This window comes from Quercus robur, chromosome 4, assembly GCF_932294415.1.
Source record: "Quercus robur chromosome 4, dhQueRobu3.1, whole genome shotgun sequence".
Lineage (NCBI taxonomy): Eukaryota > Viridiplantae > Streptophyta > Magnoliopsida > Fagales > Fagaceae > Quercus > Quercus robur.
Window position 1 is genome coordinate 85,428,592 of NC_065537.1, and position 12,027 is coordinate 85,440,618.

Below are 12,027 nucleotides of genomic sequence, written 5' to 3' on the forward strand. Positions count from 1 at the left end.
AAACTAATTCTTTATTATGTGGTAATTGAAGAGATTATTTATACATAATTTTACTCATATATGACTTTGTTAATGAGTCATGTGACTTATTTAGTATTTAGTATTGTGCGCCTTAAGTCTGTGCAATGTATGATTTGATAAAAAATAATTACATTTAAATCAAATTAATATTTCAGTAATATAATTAAATTGAAGTTTTCTAATTTGTGAAAGAGATTTTAACTCCTAAAGTAGGTAAATTTAGATGGTTATTTAATGAGAATAAAAATCAGTTTTTTAGAATTACCAAAAAAAAACATGAAGACTATTAAGGAAAATATTGATACGATGGTTATTTCTTATTTTATAAAAAAATATTCCCCTTTCATAGCTATATACACCAACATGCATAGAAATTAGAAACACTAAAATGTTCTAAAATAATAATTTTAAAAAAGAAAGAAATTACGGTAAAAATAATAACTTGGTTCTTAGCATGAAGCATCCTTCTGGAAAATTGACAGCCCCAAATCGCTAAACCAGTTGGAGAATCCTTTAGGAAAATCCACCAACGAAAGATACAAATAAACTATTTAAATAATGTAATACACATTACACAAATTCCTTGGTAATGCAAGAATTACCTCAGCTATTTCATAATCCATGTTTCAAACATGAAGAACTTACGAATGGCCTATATCATGTTAGCCAATTGTTGTGATGAATCATAAAACTTCTTACCTATATAAACTTTTTTTTGTCCGTTACAGCTAAGAAGGCTAGAATTTTAAAAAATCAATAGTTCATACTAACATATGTCCTTTCTTTTTTATTTTTCTTTTTTGAGTGAAAAGATAGAACATTTGTCCTTTCGAAATCTCACTATAATCTAAAAGCTATAAAATTTCTACAAAGCAGGTGTAGATAGACTAGATAGGCTTGAATCTTGTATGAGTAAAAAGTAACCTGGGATATGGACAATAATTAAATATTTAAATAGTAACCGGGGACTTTAAAGAAAAAGTGGGTAAAGATAAGGTTATTTTAAAAAGGATTAACAAAAAAATAAAATAAAAGAAGAAAAGAAAAGGTTTGCTAGGATTAAAAGAGTTATAGAAGAGTGGTTGGCCTCATGGATAGCACATGGCTTGTATAAATCACGAAGTTAACATAAAAAATTTAGAAAAACATAAAGGGGAGACTAGTAGATAGAGCACATGGCTTGTATAAATCAATGAGAAAGGCCAAAGTTTTCTCACTTCTGGCAGAACACTTTTAAGGTAGACAAACTGAAAGAAAAAGAAGAAGAAGAAGAAGGGGAAGGAGGAAGCGAACTACAAGCACCTGAGGTGAAATTTCTGTTGCATTTTTCTTCTTCTTTATATTTTTTTATTGTCAGAGTTGTGTTTATTATAGATCAATTGTTATGCACAATTTTACACAAATTGAAAATCGTGATTTTAAGTCACGGTTTCAATTAAAAAATGAGATGTGTGTAAAATTGTGGGTAACTTATTTGCAACAAGTATTACCCATCACAACTGGCATCTTACTACCAATTATCAATTATTATTATTATTTTTTTATAAAACCATCACTAAAAGTGATTTTCTTTTTTTTGGATTTTTTTTCTTTACTTTTAAGTTTGTTGGAAAATATTAAACTATTACAAATTTGAATACAAAATACTTAAAAATTGAAATGACAATGAATATAATGGATGACACATCAATATCAGATGAGTAATACTACAAATGCAAACTATTTTACAACATTTTTACAAATTATTGATATTGTAAATTTTTATTTGTTCTCATTTGAGTCCATCACCAATATCTCTTTTTCACTTAGGGACGACTTAATGCATTTAGGTGCCTAAGGTGAAAACTAAAATTGAGGCATTTATATTTTTAAATATAACTTTGCCAAAATAAAATATTATTTAAATTCTATTATCTTTTTTTAGATGCAAAATTATTACTAATTAACATGAACCATGTAATTTTTTTTTTTAAGAAATTCTAAAAACACAAAAAATTTGACAAAACTTTTCACACCTATTGATGTGGTAGATTGATAGTGATAAGTAAGAGAATCATGTTAGTGGTGAACCTAGATGAGAACCAGTAAAAGGTGGCCAACTCAACAATTGTAAAAAATGTTGTGAATTTTTTGTGTGTATTGCTCTCTGTTTTACTTTTTGAGAAGTGCTACTTTCACAATATTTTTCACAACAAATCTTAAGTGTTGAATTATTACTAGTTTTAATTTGAACCAATGACTGAAATTATTTTTTTGTCATTACTTACAACCTATAACAACTTGCTACTTAGAATTTATTGTAAAAATGTTGTGGGTGTAACATTTCTCTTTCTTTTTTCTTTGTTTTCATTAGATAAAAAAAATATTATTTTATTTGTTGGCTAATACTTGGGCTTAATTAATTAAAGAAATAATCATATCGGTTAAAATTTGGGGGCCTTTTTTCCTACTTGGGGCCTTAGGCGACCGCATCAATTGCTTATATAGTAGAGTTGGCATTGTTTTCACTTACCAATAATCATTCACCACATTAACTATATATAAAAGTTTTTGTAAAAATGTTTGTAGTTTTAGCATTTTCCATTTTAGATTAGATAAATTCCTTCTTACTATTTTGCTTCATGATTAAAAAGTTGACACATTATTTGTTAGATCTCTTGTAAAATTAATAAATACCCATAATATCTTTCATATATTTCAATATAAATTTTGGTTAAAAACTTAGTTCTAGTCAATGGCTACAAAGTCAGTACTTCACTCAAGGATTTGGATCGGGTGCGATTGCTAGTGTATTGCACTCAGTGCAATTACCCCATCCTTACTCATAAATTGTTTTTACAACTTTCACTATTTTACTTTTTCGCACTTTATTTATTTAATAATTGAGATTGAAAATTGCTCTTTTCAACTCTCAATCTCAACCATTGAAAGCTATTGCATCAGGTGCAATACTCTAGGTATTGCACCTAATCTTAATCCCTTCACTCAATATTTTTTTATTGAGTGTAAATTTTGACAAATCGATTAGATTACATTTTTTTTTTCTTATATCCTTCATGTTTAAAAAATTTCCAGAAAATCAAAGATTAATAGCTATGTCATATAATATGTTTAAACTTCTAGTTTTTGTAATCTAAAATTATGCATAAAAAACAAGTTAATATATAGATCAAATAGTAAATAACATTCAATTGACACGAAATTTGACATGTGTATTAAGAATATAAAAAACATGTAATCCGACAGTTAGATTTTCCAAACATGTAGCCATATTAATTTTTTTTTTTTTTTTTTTATTGAGAATTGTAACCATTACCTACAACTAGCCAAACTTTGTCCTATATTTAATATTCATGTTATGATATTTTGATGGTGTGATAAATTTTCATTTATAGATATATTGGAGTATGATTTTCCTTAACATCACTCATATATTTAGCATACACATTGCATCATTTTGACGGTCAAATAAATTTTCATTTATGGGTATATTTGCCTCTTTAAGTTGATCTAAGCATGTTAGTGGATTAAAAAAATGACAAAATTGGGAACAAACTTGGTTGTAGCCTAAGACTATATCTCCACTTAATATGTTTTTATTGTATGTGAGAAATGAAAAATGTTTAAATTTCAAGATTAGTACGAAATTTGTTATGTGTATTATAATGAATATAAAAAATATGTAATTCAATGGTTAGATTTTCAAAAAGACATATAGTCATGTTAATATTTTTACTCTAAATCCATGAATTTTGAGTAGTAATTGTTACAAGTACTATAAATTTTACTACATTTATCTCACAAATTGATGTGTCACCAATTAGAAAGAGATAATTCAAAATTCCATTATGAAGTGGTTAACCACTCACCGATCACGTTCATTGCCATATTCATTTATAAGTTTCATGTAGTAAAACTTGTAGTACCTTAATATTTTCCATTTTAATATAACTAGTTTAGACTTTAGATATATGACTCATTGACCAATGAAGGATAAATTCCTATTTTTTATTAGAATATTTTAGACATCTAAAAGATGACACCAATGATGGATAAAATTCCTTTTGTAAATGGTACAGACTACTTTTTTTTAATGTATAAATAAATGTTATTCTAAAATGACTTGTAAATTGAAAATATTTAATTGTAGTCATATATGAGCTTTCCAATTGAACATTTATTTCTTTTAGGAAAATAAATTTTAGGGGTAATTACAATCCATTCCCTTAAGGTTTAGAAGAATGGCACTTCACCCCAAACTTGATGGGAAAAAAGTAATTAGGCTGAAGTGCTAATATTGGTTTTTATTTATTTATTTATGCAGCACCTACTAATTCAAGCCACACATCCACACATCAACAAGTTCAAACCAAGAAAACCCTGCCTTTATATATCAGCCTTCTTTAAAATGGATGAGAGGATGAAGCAGTTTGCTGAAAATGGAGATATTAATGCCTTTTACCAATTAATTAGAGAGGATGTAAAACTTTTGGAGCACATCGATGAGCTACCATTTGTTGATACTCCTTTACACATAGCTGCATCTACTGGGCGAATCCCATTTGCCTTGGAGATGATGGGTTTAAAGCCCTCATTTGCACGGAAACTAAATCAAAATGGGTTTAGCCCTATTCACCTCGCTCTACAAAATGGACATATTGAGCTGGTGCGTCGGCTTCTACAAATTGATGGGGACCTTGTTCAAGTCAAAGGAAGGGAGCGTCTCACTCCTTTGCATTACATAGTACAAAGTGGTAAACACCATGATCTATTGGAAGAATTTTTATTGATCTGTCCTGATTCTATTGTAGATGTGACGGGGCGAAACGAGACTGCTTTGCATATTGCCCTCAAATATAATAGGCTCGAGGTTTTTAAATTCTTAGTGACATGGCTTGGAGTAATTGTTTATAAAAATGCTAAATTGTATCAAAGAACAGTCCTGAACTGGAAGGATGATGAAGGCAATACTGTGTTACACATTGCAGTATCAAAAAATCAATCCGAGGCAAGTTCTCTCCAATAACATCTGCTAAGTATTATATTAGCAAAAAGAAAACATCTACTAAGTATTAGCAAAACTTGAATAAATAAAAAACACATAAAATAACCAACCATGAATAGTCTAGATGACCATTTTATTTTTTGAACCAAAACTCATTTTTTGGGTCAAGTAAATTTCTTTCTTCTTTTTTTCCCAAAATTTAAAATATATTTTAAAATGTTTAAAATTTTAGAGAGTGGTGGCCACCCTTGGTCTATGTACAGTTCTATTACATGCGTAATATATAAAAAATTATTATCCATTTGTATTAAGATAGGAGTATGGACGAGACTTAGATTGATTTACATTACACAGGCTGTGAGGCACTTACTCGCTTGGGGTTACAACTTTGTCGATGTAAACCATAAGAATTTAAAAGGTAAAACAGCATGGGATATCGTGCAGCCACAAGGAGAGAATGGAGAGAATCGGGATATCTTGCAAGGGCAAACACAAGTAGAGAATCGGGATATCTTGCAAGGGCAGACACAAGTAGAGATTCGGGATATCTTGCAAGTGCAGCCACAAGTAAAGAACGGAGAGATTCGGGATATGCTACGCCGTGCTAGAGCTAAATCGGGTTCATCTGTTTCTACATTTAATAGGTATGAAAAGTACCAAATGCTACCAGAATCAAGTGGTTTTCAGTTTTTGGAAACGGATTTTAAACGTGAAATAAGGAAATTATCAGAAGAAAGGCGCAGTATGCTTCTGGTGGTTGCAGTACTTCTTGTAACAGTCAGCTATCAAGCGGTACTCAACCCTCCTGGTGGACTTTGGCAAGATGATGGTAAGTGCTTCAATACCACTGAAGTAGGGAGCAGTCCTAATGGAACCGTTCATATGTTCAGTTATTTTCCTCCAGGAAGGAGAATCCCACCTACATACAATAAAACAGAAAATGATCCCACTTATCTGACTCTGTTCAATAGCACATTAGCGTGTGAACACAAAGCAGGGGCAGCCATTGCTTTTGAAGATGGCCTTTTTCAGGTGTTCCTTGCTTGTAATGCTATCATATTTCTGATCTCAAACTCATTAATTATTTTCCTCGTTCCAAATGGGTACATGAAGGGTCTGTTCTTCGCACTCAATGTCACCCTCTGTTTTAGCTATTCTTATGCACAACTTGCCATAGCCGGTGATCCATATAGGGCATATATGGCGGGTATTTTGACAACTATTTCGGCCTTGTTTATTTTCGTAGCACAGCTTTTTTCCTGGAAGCAATGATCAGACTCAGGGACAGCCATTGGTTTGGAAGGAAGCCATTGGTTTGGAAGGAAGCCCTTTTCTGATATTCTCGATTTACAGTGATTGTTCTCCTCATTCCAGATGTTGCCTACTTCCTCTAGTTTTGTTATTTTTGTTCCCAGGCTCCAGATTGGTCAAATTTTCCCACTTTGGAAAGAATCAGGCTAAGTGGTTTGCAGATTCAATCATGGGAGAAGAAATGACTGAATGAAAAAAAAAAAAAAAAAAAAAGGCGACTTTGGACTTGTATGCATCTGTAATTTGTGTCGATTTTTGTTTTCTGTTTCTTTGATACTAAAATTTAGTCTATGTTTCTATGGCATTGTTGTAGTACTTAATGTATATAGCAATAAAGTAGTGTGATTGCCTAGCATTACTTAATTTTTGAGTTTATAATCAAATTTCTAAGAGTGTTTGGTTCTAAAAGCTTAGGATATCATTGGGTGCTTTAAATTTCAATAAGATCATGTTTTGGAAGCATACTATCATGACCATGAAACAGTGGTCATAGTTATATTATTTGCAATATTACAATGAAGCTTTTAGAAAAGAATAAACTCTACTTTGAATCAGAATAAGGTAAAATCTCATTGGCTTGGTCATAATGCACAGACTTAATTAAGTATCCTTAAATGTGTATTCTTCAAAAACAAGTGAAAAACAAAACAAATAATGATTCTAGCTTAGTCTGTTCAGGACTTTGACTTTGGTAAGTTCAGCTTGCCTTGCTTTTCAGTGTAGGGTTATGCATTCAGTTATAGTACTCACAAGCATCAAACCAGTGTCTTATTTGTGTAATGGAATGGGTACTCTAGCTGGTCCATGGACTTGGAGGCAGTTGTGCTGGACTTTCAATTGTTAAAGAAGCAGATGACAAATGTGTAGGTTGGACAAACTCATTTTAGCTGAACCGTTAGCAATAGCAAATAGTGCTTCCAAAGTCATATATGAATAGCTGGAAAAACAAATAAAGCTCTTTGGTCCTTTTTTTTACACCAACATTTTGCTTTGTACTTTTGGAACTATGGTATCAAAAAACAAAAAATATTGTGCCATGGTAAGACAAGCATAGTGAAATCGTAAAATCATATCATTATGCCACCCTCTATCTACAGGAGAATAAAAATTAAAATCCATTGCTGTCAATCTAAGCAATGGAAATATAAAAAGCCATTCAGTTGGATATCACGTCCCTTGTTATAGGCAATGTGTTCTGACACTGTTCACTGAACTCGTCCTCGGTTTTGTTAACTAAACAATTAGTCTTATAACTATGAAGTGGTTCACTTGTATATGAGCCATGTTCATGTATAAATATTTGTACTTGCTCAAACATTGAAAGAATATAAATTAGTAGTCCTTGTTGTGCTGCAGAAAATTGCAGCTTCTTTCTCTACTGAAAAGTGCTGGTTTGTTGCAACCTTAAAAAAAATTTTGCGCGTCTTATCTGCTGGAATGTACAGCCTAGCATTAGTTTTTTTTTCCCTTTTCAAATGAAACTCCCTGAGTCCCTGTCAAGCATCATTTTATAGTACAATGTCTGTCTCCAAGTACTTCAACTAGCAAATAGATAAGACTTAAGCAATCAAGCCCGTGTAGGCTTTAAAAAATCGGATGATTGTATAAGTAGAAACTAAGAATATTACTTAGAGCATTTTCATCAAGTGTGTCAAATACTAAATATTTGGCATTTGGCACACCAAACATCAAAAAATTCCTCTCATGAGATGTTCCAAATGCCATAATTTTTACCATATATAAACAGTACCATTCGAAATGCTAAAAACAAATATAGTTTTTTATTCATTTTCTTTTTCATCCTTTTTGACTTTCTTTCTTCCCTCTCTTTCTTTTTATTTTTCTTCTTTCTTTCTCCGCCACTCCATCTCTGTCACTCTCTTTTCCTCTTTTCTTCTTCTTTCTCCAGAAGCTTCACCTCTCTCTTTTTTCTTTCTCTCTTTTTTTCATTTTTTTCTTTTTTCTATCACTTTCTCTACGCCTCTCTCTCTCTCTCTTTTTCTTGGTCACTCTCTCTCTCTCTTTGTTCTTTTTTCTCCACCTAGACCGTTGCCATTGAGATTGGCCGTTGCCGTGGAGTTTGGCCTCACGATTGCATGTAAGTTTAAGCTTTTTTTTTTTTTCCGATTGTGGGTTTCATGTGATTTTGGGTGGTGGTGGAGTTATTTTTTGGGTTGTTGTGGATTTTTTTTTTTTTTTTTTTCCTTTTGGTTGTGGTTTTGAATTTTATTTTATAAGGTGTTGTTGGTGGATGTGGGTTTGTGCCAGTAGTGGCTGTCGGTATTGTTGTGGCAATGGTTGTTGGTGGCCGTTGTTGCGGTGGTAGTGGTGGTTGTGGGTTTGTTTGATTTGGGATGGTTTTTTTTTTTTTTTTTTTTTTTTTTTTTTTTTTTTTTTGAGAAACAAACACACACACAAGGGAGAGAGAAAGGAGTTTTGAGGTTTGTGAATGCGGTGGGTTGTAGTGGATTTTTTTTTTTTTTTTTCTGGTTTTTTTTTTCTTTTTTTTTAAAGGTGGCGTTGGTGGATGTGGGTTTGTGCTGGTGGTGGTTGTTAGTGTTGTTGCGGCAGTGGTTGTTGGTGGCCGTTGTTGTGGCAGTGGTGATTGTGCCGTTGTTGTTGATGATGAAGACAACGACGACAGGGAGGAGTTAATATTATTTTAATGTGTAGTAAATATTATCTTAGGTTGGGTTTGGGTACTGGATTTTGCATCCACGTCTCCTGGCAAAATGCATTTCAGTTTTTTTTTTTATTTTTTTATGCACACGCAACAGCTTTTAGGAGACAGTGCACTGTTCATGCACTGTTTACGCACTGTTCACGGACCCACAACCACTTTATTCAGAAAAAATATATATTAAAAATGAGTCCCAATACACTATTCACACATTTAAAAATTATTTTAATACAGTGTTTTCAGTTTTCAATTTTCAATTTTCAGTAAAATAAGTTGTATCCAAACAGACCCTAAATGTATAATTGAAAGATAAAACATCTTATAAATGGGATATTATAAAATGATGTGGTAAAATAATAAAGTAGGCTTTTGGTGTGTTAAAATGACATTTTTTATGAAACAGCTGATAAAAATGCTCTTATTACATTGCTTAATGAACACTGAACAGTACTATATAAAGGGAACCTATATATAGAGAGGCCAATCAATTTAAGAGTACTAGTAGTACAATACAACTACATAGGTTGCACAGTGCAATACAATAGTATAAGAGAGTACAAATAGCACTACAGTAGGCCCAAGAGTGGGCTTGAGGCTAATACTTCTCAACGACAAGGTGGAAGATGAGAGACCAACTTTAGTTTGGATACGAGGTCATGGAAATGACAAGGAGGGTGTGACTTTGTGAAAATGTTTGTAGGATGATCATGAGATGGAACAAAGTAGAATTGGAGGGAGCCTTGGAGGAGATGATGAAGAAGATCACAATCAATATTGTTATGCTTGGTCCCTTAGTGGATGGAATTGATACAGCCAATCTAAATGGAACTTTTGTTGTCAAGTATATATAGGAGTAGTAGAAGCAAGAGGGACCCCCAATCTTAAAAAAGCCAGGAGCTCCTAGCTAGTCTCACCTAGAGCACAATATTCAGCCTCAACAAACGTCTCGAAGAAATTAATGGATAAAACAGCATGGGACAAGTTGCAAGAAGGCAACGAAGAAATTAGGGTTATGCTATGCTGTGTTGGAGCTAAACCGAGTTCATCTCTTTCTACAATTAATAGCTACCCAAATCCAAAGTACCAAACATTGTCAGTGCCAACAACATCAATTTTTTTTATGTTTTTTGGAGTAAGAATTTAGGAAGTAAAATGTTAGGACATATGTGAATCATGTTAGGAACATATGTCAAATATAGAATTGGCTAATCCTTTGACAAAACACATTTTACTTGTAATTTGGTAGATCTAGGATGTGTTTAATGCTTCAAGAAACAAGAAATCAAGTCCAAGTGTTAAAGCCATGCAAGTTTGTCCAAGAAACAAATGAAGAAGTGCTAGATTTTAAAGCTCGACAGCTAGCTCGACAGATAACATCTATCGAGATTTAAAAGGCAATCTTTGCCCGAGGCTCGACAGTTGCTCGATAGATACCCTATCTATCGAGATTTAAGAAAATCAGTTTTTCAAATCTGATTTCACTCCAATCCGTGTATAGATGTTTGAGATTTCTTTTCTCACAACCCTAAACGTATATAAGGATTTTTTTAAGGGCCATCATAGCTGATGCATATCAATGCAAAAGTTTTTCACAAGCATATTGTAAAGCAAAGACATTTGCCCTAGTTCATCTTTCTCTTGAAGAAGCTACTGCGTTTGTACACCGTAGGGTTTTCTAACCAAGGAGCTACGTGATATTTATCGTGTTGATGAACTGAAGAACTTTGCAGCCAACATCCTTTTCAAGTTGGTGTGTAAGTCGCGTACTGGGATCCGCACATCGATTGGTTAGTCATGTACTGAGAGTCGGGCATTAAAAGGAGAGATTGTCACTACAGAACAAGTCCAATTGGGTATTGGGGTAAGGGTTCAACTGTAGGTTGGTATAAGGTACTGGGATTCCTTTACTTATAACCGCTTGTTGTGATAATAGTAGATTCTCAAGGGTGGTGACCTTAAAATCACCCGGTGGGGTTTTTGCCGTGTAGGTTTTCTCCATTCGAAAACGAATCACCGTTTCAACCTTATTTTCCACTACATATTAACTTAGTTAGTGATTTGTTTGTTCTACCACGTGTATTGCATGTTAATTAACTTAATTAATTCACTTAGCTAATTAATTGGTTAATTTATCATAAGGGGTTAATACATTTTTGGCCTATCATGAAATAATGAAGGTAACAGAGGAAAGGCGTAGTATGCTTATGGTGGTTGCAATACTTCTTACAACACTCAGCTATCAAGAGGTACTTACCCATCTTGGTGGACTTTGGCAAGATAATGGCCAGTGCAATACCACTCCGTCCAATACCACATTAGTGTGTGAACACAAAGTAGGGACAGCCATTGCTTTGAAAGATAGCCTTTTTTTGTTGTTCCTCGTTGGTAATACCGCTCTATTTTCGCTCTCAAAATCATTAATTGTTCTCTTCATTCTAAATTCTTACATTAAGGCTCTGCTCATCTCACTCAATATCTTCCTCTATTCAAGCTATTTTTACTCAGTCTGGACCATAACCCATGATCCAATTATGACGATTCCATTAATGTTTGGTGCGTGAGTCTATTTTGTTTTAATACAGCTTTTATTGCAATGATTAGACTCAGTGCAATACCACAGCAGCACACAAAGCAGGGACAACCATTGCTTTGGAAGTAACCCCTTTTCTGATTTTCTTGATTTACAGTACTTGCACATTTGTGTTGTTCTCATACTCAGTGATTGTTCTCATCATTCCAGCTGGGTACATTAATTTCTTCGTAATCAATGCCCACTTCCTCTGGTTTTGTTTTGTTTTGTTTTTGTTTTTGTTTTTGTTTTTGTTTTTGTTTTTTTTTTTTTTTTTTTTTTTTTTTTTTTTTTTTTTTCACTCAGGCTCTAGATTGGTCAATTATTTCAGTTTTTCTTTCGGCCTTGATTTTTGCAATCTTAACAACGAATTTTCTCGCTTTGGGAAGAGTCAGGCTAAGTGGTTTGAGGATTCTAAAACCTCACTTAGAGTATAAACAC

At 32.9% G+C, this 12,027-nt stretch overlaps 1 protein-coding gene across 1 annotated transcript; it reads left to right on the top strand.

The window, feature by feature from the left end:
* Window positions 1-1,112: 1,112 nt before the first annotated feature.
* LOC126724133 (ankyrin repeat-containing protein BDA1-like) lies at window positions 1,113-6,700 on the top strand. Its single transcript, XM_050428437.1, has 3 exons — window positions 1,113-1,328; window positions 4,346-5,029; window positions 5,381-6,700. The coding sequence occupies exons 2-3, from the start codon at window positions 4,430-4,432 to the stop codon at window positions 6,296-6,298; spliced, it is 1,518 nt and encodes a 505-aa protein (XP_050284394.1). The 5' UTR covers window positions 1,113-1,328; window positions 4,346-4,429; the 3' UTR covers window positions 6,299-6,700.
* The last annotated feature ends 5,327 nt before the right edge of the window (window positions 6,701-12,027 follow it).

Coding starts and splice junctions, on each gene's coding strand:
- LOC126724133 (XM_050428437.1), top strand. CDS start 4,430: ATGGATGAGAGGATGAAGCAGTTTGCTGAAAATGGAGATATTAATGCC. Junction 5,030..5,380: donor TATCAAAAAATCAATCCGAG/GCAAGTTCTCTC, acceptor TACATTACACAG/GCTGTGAGGCACTTACTCGC.